The sequence below is a fragment of the Stegodyphus dumicola genome, chromosome 4, assembly GCF_044657685.1.
Source record: "Stegodyphus dumicola isolate Sdum_Otavi_A_Nest chromosome 4, ASM4465768v1".
NCBI lineage: Eukaryota > Metazoa > Arthropoda > Arachnida > Araneae > Eresidae > Stegodyphus > Stegodyphus dumicola.
Window position 1 is genome coordinate 44,167,291 of NC_140771.1, and position 16,742 is coordinate 44,184,032.

Sequence of the window (16,742 nt, forward strand, 5' to 3'; positions counted from 1 at the left end):
GGAGACACAATGCCCAGCGAGTCAAATGAGAATTTGATCCCATCATTTTGTTTAAAAAAGTCAACGGATTATGATCTGTCTGGATCTTGAATTTCTGTCCGTCTAAGTAATGACTTAGTTTCTTCAGTCCATAAGTAATGGTGACTTCAGTCCATAAGTAATGGTCGCTAGTTCTCTTTCAATGGTGCTATAATTTCGCTCTGCTTTAGTAAACCTTTTGCTAAGATACAGTATAGGGTGTTCCTCCCCATCCTGAATTTGAGACAACACAATACCCGCACCATATAAGCTGGCATCTGTCTGCACAATAAATTCTTTAGAATAATCTGGTGCAAATAAAACCGGACTTTTTACTAGTTTGGTCTTCAGTTTATTGAAAGCCTCGTCGCACTCTTTTGTCCAAATCACTTTTTCTTTTTTGTTTTTGCCCTTCAAAGCGTCTGTCAAAGGTGCCGCAATACTGGCGTAGTCTTTTATGTACCTTGCATAGTACCCCACAGTACCAAGGTAGCTACGTATCTGTGTTTTAGTAGTGGGGATTGGAAAATCTCTGATTGCTTGAATCTTGGCGTCACTAGGCGACCTTTTCCCAGACCCTACTTCGTGACCCAGAAATTTCACATGGTCTTGTACGAATTTGCATTTCGAGGGCTTAACAGTCAATTTAGCTTCCTGAAGGCGACTTAAAACCACATCCAAATCCTTCATGTGCCTGTCCCAAGTCGGCAAAAAGACTGTGATGTCGTCAATATACGGTAGAACAAAATTGTCCAGCCCTCCTAAAACTTGAGCGATCAATTTACAAAAATAGAAAGGAGCATTTAAAAGCCCAAACATCATTTTCTTCGGGATGAAAGATCCAAAAGGCGTCACAAATGCGGCATACCTCCGTGCACGCTCTGTGAGTGGTATCTGGAAGTATCCTTTGGTTAGATCCATGATTGTGATAAATGGAGCTGCGCTGACTTTTTCTACCACTTCTTCAATATTGGGAAGAGGGAAAAATTCGGTCATAGTTTTTTAATTTAATTTTCTGTAGTCTATACAAGGACGAGGATCTTTACCTGGGACCTCTACTAAGATCATAGGCAAAGCATAATCAGATTGCCCGACTTCTATGACTCCTAACTCAAGCAACGGCCTAATTTCCTCTTTTAGGATGTCGGTTTGTCTCGCTGACATTCGGTAAGGCCTGACTCTAACCGGAGTCTCATCCAACAATTTAATATCCATTTCGACCAAAAACGTACAGCCGGGGTCGGATGAAAACACCGCTCCATACTTCCTTATAGCTTCTTGGAATTTTCCTGTTTCCTCTGCCGAAGCTCTTTCTTCTAGCTTACTATCTCCAACTATTTTCCAAAAATCTACCTGAGTTGGATCAGCCAAGGGATAAGGAATATCCACTTCTCCCTCAATATCTTCCATGACCTCCTCCATCACAAGATTCACAAATTCGGGGCGCTGATAATAAGGTTTCATCAAATTTACGTGATAAATGGTGTCACTGCTACGGTTAACCTGGAATCTCTACCGTATACTTGGTTTCAGAAATCACACTAGTTACTTTACCTGGCGCAATCCAGTTCAGAGCCATTTTGTGTGGTTTAGACGTGGCTAAAACAAGCACGAGATCTCCGACCTTAAACCTTCTCGTAACAGCGTTGCGATCATACCACAGCTTCCTTTTACTCTGACACTCTTTCATCCTCTCTACAGCCAGCTCCTGACACTTCTTTAATCTGTTTATTAAGTCTAGAACATACTCGACCACTGTGGGGTCTGAACTTTCTTCCTCTAACCAGTTTTCATACACAATCCTTTGAGGCATTCTCAAATTTTTTCCATGTACTAACTCGCAGGGACTAAAACCTGTGCTCTTATGGCTAACAGTTCTGAGGGCGAACAAAGCACATGGCAAACATTCTTCCCAGTCCTTCCCGCTTTCCAAGCACAAAGACTTCAATACCCTTTTCAAGGTGGAATGCAACCTTTCAACAGAATTGCTTTGAGGGTGACACACAGAAGAATGATACACCTTAATTCCGAACTTGCTAAAAAACTCAAATGTAAGTTCACTGGTAAACGATCTACCCAAATCACACTGAATTTCCTTAGGGTAACCTGATCTAGAAAAGATTTGTTACCCCTAAATGACCAGAGATTTCCTCGTGGCATAACTTCAAGATCCCTTTCCTAAAAACGAGAGGCACACACAGCTGACGCTTATCTTCCCCTTTTTTAGAACTTGCCACTCTGAATAGTCTTTCTTTGACTATTATAAACTCTTTTTCATTTTCACTTTCCCCTTTCTTCCACAGGGTCGCTAAACTAGCGCAAGTTTTTTGTGCTTCCAAGAATTCTACTGGCGAAACATCTGCAAGGATAGACCTTTCCTCTAAACTGATGTTTGGAATTTTAATGTTCTCCTCCATATTACTGGTTAACTTCCTTTCTTCCGAATGCTCATTTTTGACGGCCCTTTCACTTTCTATCTCTTTCTTTTCTTCCGATCTGGAATCTAAGTCTTTTGCACTCACTCTCTCTAAACTCCTGCGCGCATGCGCCTGACTACGAGTCTCCACAGGATTCAAGAGAACCAGTCGTTCTCTAATTTCCTCAATCAACTGTGCAGTTTTATTCCCTAACAAATACTTCTCTTTATCTAACTCTACCGGAGTAACCACTGCCTTTGTGGTGACCACACCAAAATCACCTTCAATGGTGACTTTCGCCAAAGGTAAACATTTACATTCTGTGTCCAAAGCCTGTTTCACCCATACAGTTTCCCCTAATAAGTCATTACAGTCAAAAGTCGTTAATTCGGACACCCATAATCTGGAATGATCTATAATCCGGACCTCAAAGCTACAAACTTTCTGCGCCTGCGTTGCGTTCACGCATGCGCACAGGCGTTTACGAGAGTGCGTAAGACCCTTATGGCTGCGAATATGTTTGTGCGCATGCGCGTTTAATGTGTAACGGAGTTATACGCTAAGCTAAAGTTATCTAATTCAGTTAATGTTGCAGATTGCGTTGTTCCTTAATCTTCGAATTGGATCCGGCTTATTATTTTTTGCAGACTGCTAGAGCAATTTTATAAAAGTAAGCTTGAACTTTCGATTATGTCAAATAGAATTTCCGATATATATTTACTACAAAGCGAAAGTATGTTTTGAAATCCGAAATCTGTTTATCAATTTCACGCTGCTCTGCGGCAGAGGGGGGGGGGCAGAAACATCATTATTAGATTGAGATAGATTAGAAAGATTATGTCAAATAGAATTTCCAATATATATTTACTAATATGCAATTTGTATCTACAAAGCGAAAGTATGTTTTGAAATCCGAAATCTGTTTATCAATTTCACAGGGGGATTGGAAGTTGATCTATCAACACTATCCTTATCTTCAGAGCAGATGTTTTTATTTTATTTGGATTATAATTCAGTACTAAGTTTAGTATTTCATCTCGAGTCTTTGATATGATTTAAATCAAGTTCCTCATCATTATAATTCGCTTCCGATAGTGAAGAAAGTGACCCAGAGGTTATTGAAAACGAAAACATTTCGATTGACAAATTAGTCCTCAACACAGCAATTATAGGACTTGAACAGCGGAACTTTGTAACTAAACCAGAAATTATGTCTGTTTAATAGAATTAAAGAGAAAGTATTATCACATGAAACGAAGCAACTTACATTGAAGGAAATGTTTAATAAAGTAAACAAATAAATATTAAGCTTTTTCTTTTTGTAAATTTTGATACCCTTTAGATCATAATTGTTCTTTATTTCATAAATTACGGTTTTGTATTTTTAATTTTGTAATTTTTGCATGCCATCTTACCAGATTTAAACTGATGATCTATAATCCGGAAAAATTGATAATCCGGAATCGCCGAAGTCCCGACGAGTCCAGATTAACGACTTTTGACTGTAGTATTAATCCAAGTACTATTACACAGATCTATACCAGCTCCAGTATCTCTCAGATATTCTCTCTCTATCCCATTAATTACTGCTTTCTTGAAATACGGCTCAAAACATTTTCCTTAACTCTCCGTTCCTAGATTATTCACCGGATTAGCCTTATTCTTTTCCAGCGATGGACAGTTAGGTCGGATATGTCCATCCTTTCCACATTGGTAACACCTTATTTTCCGCTGTTTCTCGAAATCTGCTTCATTGAAAACTTGCCTTTTTTTAGGAGCCTCCACTTTTCTATGCTCCTCTGATTTAATTCTTTGATGACCACTACTTTTCTGATTACAACTACAGTTAGAATTTACATACTGCTCTCTATCTTTCTCAAATGGTTTCTTTAACCCCGTTTTCTGTTCTAACTTCCTCGTATCTCTTTGCAAAGCCTCATACTTGTCGCATTTCTCTGCTAAAATGGAAGCTGTTTTAAATTCTTCCCAATTGTCTAAGTAGTGCTCTTGTATTTCTAGAGGGACTCGCCGCTTAATTTGCTCAGTGAGCATAAGTTCCTTAAGACTTTCAAAATCTTGAATTTCTACTGAATCCAACCAATTCTCTAAATACACTCTCAATTCATACACTAAATCCACCCATAACATTCCGTTTTTTCTAGAATGTTCTTCAAATTTTGTTTTTAGTGCCCAAGAACTAAGCTTGAATCTCTGCATGAGTAATTTCTTAACATACTGATAATCATCCCCTTTATCCGCTGGTTCTTTCACTATTAACTGGGCTACATTGTGAGGTAATAAAGGAATTAATTGCGAGATCCAATCAATCTCATTAACATTCTCTTTTTGAGCTTGTTTCTCAAATAGCATAAAAAATAATGAAATATCTATATTACTCGGTTCAAAACGCGATACTAGATCTTTCAAATTAACCTTTTTTTCTCTAGATTGTTCAACTTTCGAAACCGTGGAAGCTAGGCTATTAGTCTGAACCACATTCATCAGTTTAAACCTTTCCAATTCAAAAACTCGCTCCCGCTCCGCTCTCTCTTGTTCGGCTATATCTTCTGCTTTTCTCTGCTCAGCCGCAGCCCAAATTCTTGCCGCGTATTCTTTCGCAGCTTCTTCTTCATAGTCCTCGGCATTTAGAATAGTCTGCCTAATTTCTCTTACTATATTTGCCTGAGACACATTTGTTTCAAACTCCTCCGCTAATTCCAATAGCAGAGTTTTAGTAAATTTTCTCATAAACTCACCCATTATGGAAAATTAAAGAAAAATAACCTACCCCGAAAAACAATAAAACAAAAACAACAACAGGTCTATCTCTCCAAAACTGAATAATTCCCTAACAATTCTGAACACAAATTGCCTTACAACACTTAATGATAATACCTATGCCTACAAACAAAGCGTATATAAAAAAATGCTAATTAAGAGGCAACCTTTTTCTGCTCTATATCCAAAATAAGCCTAGTCTCGAATAACTGGCATAACTTCTCCAAAATCACAAAAATGGTACTCACCAATTTTGAAGATGCCTTCAATTGACTCTCCTGGCACTACTTGGATATTCTTCCGGGAAATTTCACTATTTTGCAGCACTAGATCACGCTTCCTCCGGCGTTCCCTTCTGACACACTGTCACTGAAGAGGCTTCACCACGTGAACTGTCCTTGCACGCAAAATTAGATCGTTCTTGAAGAGAAGAAAGTCTTTACTGTTCACATAAAACTCAAGTTCACAGGCGAAAAAGTCCGTTCATAAATTTACTATCAGGAACAATCCCAGAAAGCTGCCACCAACTTTTAATATTTACTGCTGTGGTGTAGTGGCCGAAACCGCTACGCTAACCCTGGGTTGTGACATCAGGTTGAAAACAAAACACAGCATAATAAAATTTATTGAATGCTAAAAAAATGGCTACATACAATTCTGCAGAGAAAAACCTATCTATTTCAAAAATCAAATTCTATACATTTTACGTGCGAGAGCAATTCGTGGCTCTCGAGCTTGCGTTTTTAACATTACCAACAATTTACCGTAATTTCCGGAAGAAACGCCACGGCGTTTACGTGTTTAAAACTTAAATTTTCAGTGGGTGCGGCGTTTCTACCCATGCGGCGTTTAGGTGCACTAAAAATAAAATATTTCCTATGATGGTCATTGTACATAGTTTGGATAGTATTGTCATTGTGCATAGACTGGTGCTGTTCCCACACAAAGGACCATTATTTTAATTAATTTACAAAAATTCATTTTAATTGCTTTTTGCGAACTTTATTTTGTTTACATTCTTTCCCTTGAATGGACCTACATGCCTTATTCACCCTAAATGAGATCTCAGAAGAATAACATTCTTCCCCCTTTAAAATCAACATTCTCATCAGTTTGAATAGTCTCTCTCCTCTGCCATTCAATGAATCTTCCAGGACCCATCCTCTCCCCACCCCTGCCTTTTCTGCAAATTTTTTCAAAGGCGGACACGACTCGACCTGCCTTGCAATAACGAACTCTGAACTCTGACGTATTTCCCCTTCAGCATGTATGGATTTTTCTTGGCATTCTGCCAAATACAGATCCCATCAGTTTGGGTACAAGTAGTTGTTGGATAGTTTTTAAGTAAGAAGGGAGCGGAAAATTTTTGAAAATGTCTAAACGGCACAGAAGCTATACATTTCTTACCTTTAATTTATTTTTGAGTTATGGTTTCATTTCATGCATTTTTCTTAACTGGTATGTCATATATCAGGACTTAGGTTGAGTTTTTGCATCTATACGGCCCACGACGATGTCACGCGCAATTTAATCTATTGCGGCGTTTACGCTGATGTGGCATTTCTGTGTAATTTTAATTTTTTTCCCCCCATTTTTCTCGAGTGCGGCGTTTACGCTGATGCGGCCTTTCTTCCGGAAATTACGGTAATTATTTTAATAAAGATTATTTTAATAACTATTGAAAACGTATTTGTAAGTTAAAAAATAATAATAATTTTCAGCTTATGCTCACGAGACATCCTTGTCTATATAAATCTTCAGTCTCTTCTTCTTTTATGTGACTTTATCACAATATGGTTTTCCATTTGCAGTAAATCATATTCACAATAAACTGGCACTGTTGCCAAATGACAATACTTAAACTACTTTATTAGTATTGCATTAATAAAAGTACTTTCATCTGGACTTCTTAACAATATTTTACAGGATGAATGTTATAAATAAAATAAGTTTCTAACATCTTATAATTAGAGGATTTGTTTGCATGCTTCCTTTGGGAAAAAAAAAAAAATGTAGATTATGATGAAATTTAGCAGTAACATTAGAAGGCCTCTGTACATCTTCATTTTTAATTTTATTCAAATGGTAATGTATTTTTTGTTTTTCCATTTATACTAATTTACATTCAGAAATAAACTACCAAAACAGAGACAAATTTTAAAGTGAATTTCGTTTTGAATTACATTTTTAATTTATTCAAATGTAAGAATATAGTTTGAGTAAATATGTGTATTTAAGAAAGGAAGCAAAATATTTGTATGCGTTTTTTTCCTCCATTTTTTTAATTTATGATGTATTTTTAAGTTTTCATATTGTAAATTTCTTTGAGAGATGATGAATTTTGTTAGATTTTTATACAAAAATTCATTTTAATTAATTTAAACTTTGATGTTAGGTTTGTTCTTTATAAAGAAAAAAACATGCTCTTAACTATGGAACAGGCTGCTAAAGATCAAGTTGAATTATTTCCTAATCCTGAAAGAATTGATAAAGTAAGTCTATTAATGATAAATTTTGTCTCACAATATAAATAGTTTAAATGTTAATATTAAATATTGAATTTTTGTATAAAATAATGTAGGTTGAAATTAGTATGGAAAATTTAGAAGCTGTTGTCAGAGAAAGAAATGAAGCTTACTATTTGCTAGAAACTGGCAAAACAGGTGAAAGACCTCATGCTTATAAAGAAGATTATTTTGGAAGATTTAATGTGTAAGTTTTCAATTTCTCTTTAAACTGTAGGTCTTCATCTGCTTGTTATGCAAAACCAGTAAAATTCACTAAATGTAATTCATAATACAGTCAAAAGTTGTTAATTCGGACACCCATAATCCGGAATGATCTATAATCCGGACCTCAAAGCTACAAACTTTCTGCGCATGCGTCACGTTGACGCATGCACGTAAGACCTTTATGGCTGCGAATATGCGTGTGCGCATGCGCATAATACGTATACGCATGCGTGCTTAATGTATAACGGATGGTATAAGCTAAGCTAAAATTATCTAATTCAGTTAATGTTGCAGATTGCGTTGTTCCTTAATCTTCGAATTGGATCCGGCTTATTATTTTTTGCAGACTGTTATTTATAAAAGTGAGCTTGAACGATTATGTCAAATAGAATTTCCAATATATATTTACTAATATGTAAAGGATCTACAAAGCGAAAGTATGTTTCGAAGTCCATTAAACAGAAAGTGGAATTGCTGCAAAAAATGGATAAAGGCATATCCTTTGATTATCTAATCATTCTGAAATATGTTTATCAATTTCACGCTGCTCTGCGAGGGGAGGGAAATGACGCAGCGCGCAATGAATTGGAAGTTGATCTGTCAGCACTATCCTTATCTTCAGAGCAGATGTTTTTATTTTATTTGACATAATTCCTTACTAAATGTAGTATTTCATCTCGATGTACTCCATCTTTGATATGATTTAAATCAAATTCCTCGTCATTATATTTCGCTTCCGATAGTGAAGAAAGGGACACAGAGGTTATTGAAAACGAAAAAATTTCGATTGACAAATTAGTTGGTATTCTAGACACAGCAATTATAGGACTTCAGCAGCGGAACTTTGTAACTGAAGAAGAAATTATGTCTTTTATAGAATTAAAAAGAAAGTATTATCACATAAAACGAAGCAACTTAAACAACTTACATTGAAAGAAATATTTAATAAAGTAAACAAATAAATATTAAGGGTTTTTTTTTTTTTTTTTTTTTTTTTTTTTTTTTTGTAAATTTTGATACTTTTTAGATCATAATTGTTCTTTATTTCATAAATTACAGTTTCATATTTTTAATTTTATAATTTCTGCATGCCATCTTACCAGATTTAAACTGATGATCTATACTAATTCAGAAGTCAAACAACAAAAATCAGCGTTATACCTACAAAATTTTCTCCCATCAATAAAATTCCAACTTCTATACTCAAGGACCCCATTCCGGATATGAATTCCTGGGGTATTTATAGGATTCCTTGCCAGTGTGGTTTAATTTACATTGGCCAAACTAAGAGAGCCTTAAAATTTCGCGTCAAAGAACATGAGGCATATGTTAGAAAAAAGGAAACACAGAGGTCTTCTGTTGCTCAACATTGTTGGTCCGAAAATCACACTTTCAATTTTTCTGCTGCCAAAATTATTCAAAAAACATCTTCCATTGGAGAACTGGATTTTCTAGAGGCATTTCACATTCATAAAAATCTTTCTGTTCTAGTTAACGATCCTAATTCCAATCCAAATTTGCCTTCGGCTTTTAGAGAAATTATGTTTTAGTTCTGGTTTCGCCAACAGATGGCGCCACTTGCTTATTCTTGTCCAGGCTTTCTTATCTTATCTAATCATTATTTCCTATCTTGTTCATTTGCGGTTTTGCAGCTGAAGATGATGGTTCAGTAAAACCATCGAAACTAGTCCTGTGAAAATTTTGTAGGTATAACGCTGATTTTTGTTGTTTGACTTCTGAATTAGTATTTATTGGGCGTGTTATTGTGTCTTGATGATCTATAATCCGGAAAAATCGATAATCCGGAATCGCCGAAGTCCCGATGAGTCCGGATTAACGACTTTTGACTGCACAATATTAACATATGCTCTGTATTTAATGCTATGTTAAACATGTAAAAAATAAGATATCGTCAAATTTCACTGTATCTGTGTGAAAGAAAGTTGATGGCAATAGTATATATAGTGAAAAAGTGAAAGATGCAAAATGTTGTTTAAAAGGGAAAAACCTTTTCCATAAAAATATCAGGTAAACTGCTGTCTTTTAGGTTTGCCTCCTTTCTTTTCTTTTAACACTGCTGAGTGCATTTTGGAATATCTTACTTGTTCATATCTTGAGATTTTATTAGTCATACAAGGTATTTTTTATTTGAAAAATATTCATGATCCAAGATTCCTGTGTATGTCTTTATAATAGAAAGACCTTTAAATTATTTTGTGAGAAATAATTTTAAGCTAAGATTTAAAAATATTAACCTTTTACCATATAGTCATTATAATAGAACCCAGTTTTATGTATTTAATGTTTTTACATCTAAATATATATAAAAAGCATTTAGTTGGAAAAAAGAAGTAGAGTATACAGACAATATTTTTTAACGCAGGTAAAAATCAGCCTATATTTTTTCAGAAAACTATGCATTTTAAGAGACACAAATATGGAATACCTCTTCAAGAAGGAAAAAAAGTATTCTGCACTTTGGGCTAAAAATATATAATTTAAATATGTGGATAAGGTAAATAAACTCTTAAAAAAAAAAAAAAAAAAAAAAAAAAGAGAGAGAGAGAGAGAGAGAGAGAGAGATTAAAGGACTAACATTTATTAGCAAAGGAAGATTTATTTTCCTTGTTCTTGTTTAAGATACAATTTCTTTGTTGCAGAACTTTAAAGCTTTGTTAGTTTGAGCAGTGTGTGTTAAATTATACTGATAATGGTTATTTAAATTTCCCAAAAATTTGAATCTGGTTTTTTTTAAAGGCTAAATGATAATTTTTGTTAATAGAACAGAATAATATAAGGGCATCAAAACTTTTATATTATTTTTACCATGAGAATGTTCATTAAAATGGTAGAACAAAAGTTTTTAAGAGCTTTGATTGTAAAGGAAAAGTTTCCATTAGTAGCAGTTATCTTCTAATAACTGATTTCCTCAGCAAGAGAAGATATGAAGAGCATTAAAAATAAAGCCTATACCTAAAGAACATTAAGAATAAATTTTCTGTATATAGCAACAGAGTGACAATATTTACCATGAAAAGTAGAGTAAATAGGGAAAAAACCATAATGAACATTATCACCAATAACATAATCCAGAATTGATGCTTTTATCATAAAACTTGATGGTCTTTTGGTTTGGTATATTTTCTTAGTGCCAGCTGTAGTTAGTTTTGTTTGACTTCTTTTCTGGTTTCCCTCCTTTCATCTTTGCAGCAATCTTTCAGCAACCACTAAATGTTTTTCACTGGATTATTTTCTTTCCCTCTGCAATGGATTTCACAATTTAGGATTCGTTTAGAGATGAATATATAGCTATCCTGTTTCTTCAAGAAAAATATATTTTTTATGAGGACAGCATTCAAGTAACCACCTTGCAGAGTTGCAGAATGGCTTTGCAACTTTTATTAATGCTGGGAAGAAAAATGTGTCCAAGCAAAATGGGGTTTGTTGAATCACACATTCCTTTCATTATTGCTAATTTACTAGTGGTTTTAAGATATAACATGTATTGAGTTTGGGGACCAAAGTTTCCTTCAGATGAATTACTTTACATGAGAGAGGTTCCCTTTTTTTAAAATCTTGATCTAACGTTAAAATCAGTAAACAATAAAAAATTGTGAAAATTTATGTATTTATTCACTAAAAAGAAATGAATAATATAGGCTATATCCCCCTACAATGATTTACTATGTGATTTTTTTTTTTACTGTTAAGTTAGAGAATGTATCCTTGTTGCTGTTCCTGATTGTTCTATTTTTGTCTAGAACCTAGCCAGAGGTCTGGGTTGTTTGCCATTCATATTCATAGGTGTCCCCAATAATACTGGTAAGAACAGACGTAACACATACAATAAGCTGAACATAATTAAATAGCTCTGAATATTAGCTACAGTTTTTCTAATCAGAAATGGAACCCTAAGAATAATTTGTGTATTCAACTTACTGCTTATTAAACTTTTCTGGTGAAAATAAGAGAATTCATAAATGCACATGCTTAAAATCAAGGTAAAATCAAGAAATTTTTCATATTTTTAAAATTTTTATTTGTTCTCTCTATAAGAAAAGATTAATGATATGAAAAATTAATTTTTTCTATTGATTCCATTGAGCTAGTTTCAAGCGATATAATTTTTTTGTGTGCATGTGTATTGGAGGGATTAACTTTTTAACTTTTAATAATAATAAAAAAAAGTTAGCAGGCTAATCTTTTCCCTTAGGTAAGAAACTGTCACTGCCTTGAGCAATATATTTTTCTGTTATTTGTTTCACTCTTCTCCTTCCATTGTCTCCACCCACTAGCAGCAGTCGGTCCGAGGTTCCAGTCCCGTGAGTGGGCTGGCTGCTTGGGCGTTTTCGTGGTTTTCCCCCATTCGTAATGTGTATATGAGCCAGTTTCCCTTAGAAAGTCCTCCATGAAGGCATCCCTTAGGCAGATAGCTCTCAAAGCTTTGCCATAACTGCGTAAACCAAACCCAACCTTCCATTGAATCAGTATATACATCTGAAAGATAAATTTGCCAGTCTTTTATGTTTCAGTCACTGTAGCTAGTTTTTGGACAAAATGTAATTAACATTAACGCTTGCAGCATCAGTTAAGTAACTGTATGGTTGTTATAAATAGTATCCAGCTTCTGAATGTACAAAAAGCAATGTTGATTGTCATAGATTTTCAACAGTGTTGTTTCAAAATCTACATTACTAAACATTGCTTTTCTTATTCAGTTGTTCCTTGGTTTGTAGCTTAATTATGATCCTATGTTGCTTGCAAGATAACCAACAAAACAAGTCTAGTGTTATATATGGCTGCAACACTGAACACTACTAGCAAGTTATTCTTAACAAGGATATCAATATTGGTTTATTATAGGTTTCCTCTTAAGAATGTACACCTTATTATGCATACTTATTATGTATAAGCACTTTTACATGAGTTAAGAGTAAAGTAAATATTTAAAGCTGTATACAGGGTTTGTTGTAAGGATACATCTTGCTTTTCAGGAGAGACTCCTTTGCTGTTTACCAACAAAAACAATATTCCTCTTTTAAAAATAATTGTAACAGTTTGTTCTTGTACCATATCTTCTGTCAGTTACAAAACTGCTTGGATTCTGTGTTCAGTTCAGGCCATTTTCTTAGCTATAAATAAAATCTTTTTTTTAGTCCAAAGGAGCAGTTTGGCCAGAAGGACTATTAATTTCGTTTTGGCATTTTGCATCGGACTCCTATAAATGTCGGTTCACTTTTCAAACTGTTGCCATAAAATGCTAGAGTTTCCTACATTATACTTAAAGAAATTAAATAATGAAGAATCTGCATAAATGTATGTACGTTTCTCGCATTGTGATAAAACAACGGTACCTAGAGCCAACAAATTTTGAATAACGTAATCCTTCTGCAAATATGGGCATCTGGAAGCCCAAATTTAAAATTTGGAATTTGTTTTATTATTGATTTCATATTTTGTAAAACTTTTACGAATTTTTTGTTAAAAAACTTGAGGATTTCAAAGCGAGCAATGGCAGTGTTATACAGAAAAAAGCATTTTTATCTTCAGTGTGCGAACGAGACTGTGTATAGAAGATTCTAAAGGTATGCTCATTTTAAAATTATTATGCGATGTTGCTCTTAAACTGAATTTTATGGTTTAAGTGTGAAGAATATGATATTTAATAAATAAGGATAGCACACAAAATGTTAAAAAAATGCTCCTTTGGATGTAATTTAAAACCTGAAAAACCTTTCAGATTTTATTATTATTATTTTAATTCTTGAAGATTTCATTTCATTTCTTTGGGAATTTGTAAATTTGTAACACATCTTGTCATTGTGATTTGACAGTCAGACTGAAAAACTGTTAAAATTTCATGTGAAGGAACATGAATCTTATGTTTGAAAAGACAAAATAAACAAATTTTTGATAGTTAATCGTAGTCAAGTATTTAATTGCAATTTTGATATGGTTCTGTAAAAATTACTCAGAGAGTTTCTACATTTGATGAATTGGATTTTCTCAAACCCTTTCATATTCACAAAAATTTATTCTTTTTTAGTTAAGGACATTAATTCCAGTCTATTTCTTCCCAACATCATTAAAAATCCTCATCATCAGATGGCTTTCTTCTTAATGAGTGGTGCTGAGGAGAAATGCTCTGTATTTCAATTGCACATTTGTAATCAGATGGCACTCTTCTATCACACCTGTTATATTAGTTTGGGGAGCTGTCTCTTAAGACATTTGGTTGTATTGCAAGACACTGTGACAGTTTGTATATACATTGGTAACAGTTTATAGCTGACTGTACTGTATATGTTGCAGATTGCTCTGGTGCTGTTTGACAACAAAAGAACTCCAAACCATATTTTTCATGACTTTCTCAACTGTCTTTGTTTTGAGGATTTAATATAAATTCATATCTATGTAGTCTTATTTATTTATGATTTTGTTCAACATATTGTTACAAAATGTACAGGTGCCGTCAGATAGCTTCCCCGCAAAGCAGGTTTATGGTTGCCAGAAAATGGCAAAGGAAGGCAGGGTTGCCACATTTGACAAGAAATTGCCCATTTGGCGACAAAATTGGTAATATGCCATGGATGGATGGAGAACCTTCTGGAACGAATTCTTACCGGTTTAGCCCAGAATGTTCTCGAACACAAGCCAAAAGCTATATAAACCCTGCTGATACGAGGAGAGTTAGTTAGTGCCTTGTCTAGCAAGTTGATAGTCACTGAGCAAGAGTCTCGAAGTCTAGCACCGAGTTGGTCGTTGCGTGCATCGAGAGAGTCCTTTAGTGTATTGCAAGTTAGTGCATTGTTGAGTTTTGTCTTAGAGTGTGCTGAGTCGAGAGCTGTACTCTTGTGTATCGTCGAGTGCATCGTGAGTTGTAGCGTGGAAAGTCTCAAGAGTACATGGAGTTTTGAGAACGACCGAGCAGAGTCGGGAGCTGTACTTTGGTGCTTTGCCATGAAGCTATCTTCACCATGATAGCCTGATAACCTGAATGCTGTGTCTCTGATTGTTCCAGCAATTTTATAGTACTTCTTGGACAACTGTAAAACATGATTTCGGAGCTGTCCTGATTAATATTGGCTAAATAAAGTGTGTTTCGTTATTTCATCAAGTCTTGTCGTTATTTACTCCAAATCTACGAACGTGAAGGAAGAAAATAACGTAACAGTATCCAAGGAGGCAAAATTGACTGACCAATTGCAAAATTTGTTTCAGAATCTTGTGCAGAGAGGTATAAATAGTTTAATTATAGCTCTACTGAATATTGGCTTTTATAACTGCTACGAGAGATTCACCACTTACTAAAATATAATCTTGTTGTTTGCACAATTAAAAAAGTGCTTTTTGGTCTAAAATTCGTCATAATTTTAATAATTTCTATTATGAAAAATAATTGTAAAAAAGAGGAAGAAAAGCCATTATTTGCAATCTTAAATACCTATATTTAGGGCTACAAATATGAGACTCAGGATTTTAAAAATCTATTACAATTACAAATAAGAAAAAAAATTCCAACCAACTTACTGAATATTGTGCACTTAACTATTTTTTTTTTTTTTATTTTGTTGTAGCATATTATGTTTTAATTTTTTTTTAAACTGTAATATCACAAAAAGGTGTAAAATTATCTATCTGTATATAAAACTTAGTTGTGCAAATAATGAATACAATAAGAAAAGACATTTTGATGCATATTAAAAAATTATGCACATTTTTATAATTGTATTTAGGTGTAATTTTTACTAAGAACATTTTAATTACTCTTTATTTTCATTAGAGTGCCTTTAGATGAGCATCTAGTTCCAATGAAAGAAAATGAAAAATTTTTAGAAGAAGATTTGTTTCCTACTATGGAGACAGTGAATCCTACGTTACCAGAATTTATATTGAAATTAAATGAAAAAGAACGATTAAAAGAACGAGCTGAGCGAAGAAAAAAGAGGGGCTACATAAAATTGTTATTCAAAGAATTTCCTGATATTGACATGGAAGCATTACAGGAAGAATATCCTGATATAGATGTTTATGAGTACAAGAAATATTTAGAAGATAAGGATGAACTCTAAATCCTCCCCAAGAAAGCGTTTTCTAATGCCATGTGTATAGGTATGCAAAATATGAAAAACTAATTATGTAAATATGTGAATAAAAATGGTTAATGTGGAATTTAACTTGCATATTTTTTTTCATTGAGATGAAGTTACTAAAAAAATTTAAACACATTGTTTCATAAGAGGAGGAGGAATACTGTTATTGTTGTAAAGATGCTGTTTGTATTACTGAATAATTTTACAGTAATTATTAATTATTTGTAAAAATTGGAAACTATTGTATTTTCATGTATATTTTTTGCATCTTTAATTGTAATGACATATTTATTAGGAAAAAGTAGTTTGTTACATAGAAAATATAAAGTTATACACTCAAAACCTCTTCTAACAAATTGCAAAGGACCAAATATTTGACCTATATCAGATCCTATAAGAAAAATGAATTCTTTCACAAAAAGGTGTAAAAATTTGTTGATAGATCATCCGCTTCTGCCCCCCAAAAGCAAAGAGATTAACTCCGTCATGTCTATCAAAAGACGTGAGCAATAATTCTAATTATAAGGAAATCCTATTAAGGTTTAATTACCATTATTATGACATATGATTATTAAATTTATTATTCATACTTTTCTTGTTTCACCACATGTCAATAATTTTGCACATTTCCACTAAAAATTAAGAAAAAGAAATGTTGATGAATTTAACTTTTTTCAATGACAGAATGCACAAATAATCTGTAA

The 16,742-nt window shown here is 33.8% G+C and overlaps 1 protein-coding gene across 1 annotated transcript in view; it reads left to right on the forward strand.

Annotated features, from left to right (window-relative positions):
• The window catches only part of mRpL47 (mitochondrial ribosomal protein L47), a 51,778-nt gene extending 35,661 nt beyond the window's left edge, over positions 1-16,117 (forward strand). Inside the window, exons 4-6 of the mRNA XM_035376544.2 lie at positions 7,609-7,705; positions 7,795-7,925; positions 15,729-16,117. Of these exons, the coding sequence (XP_035232435.2) occupies positions 7,609-7,705; positions 7,795-7,925; positions 15,729-16,017 (517 nt within the window). The 3' untranslated portion in view covers positions 16,018-16,117. The remainder of the gene's footprint in view (positions 1-7,608; positions 7,706-7,794; positions 7,926-15,728) is intronic.
• The last annotated feature ends 625 nt before the right edge of the window (positions 16,118-16,742 follow it).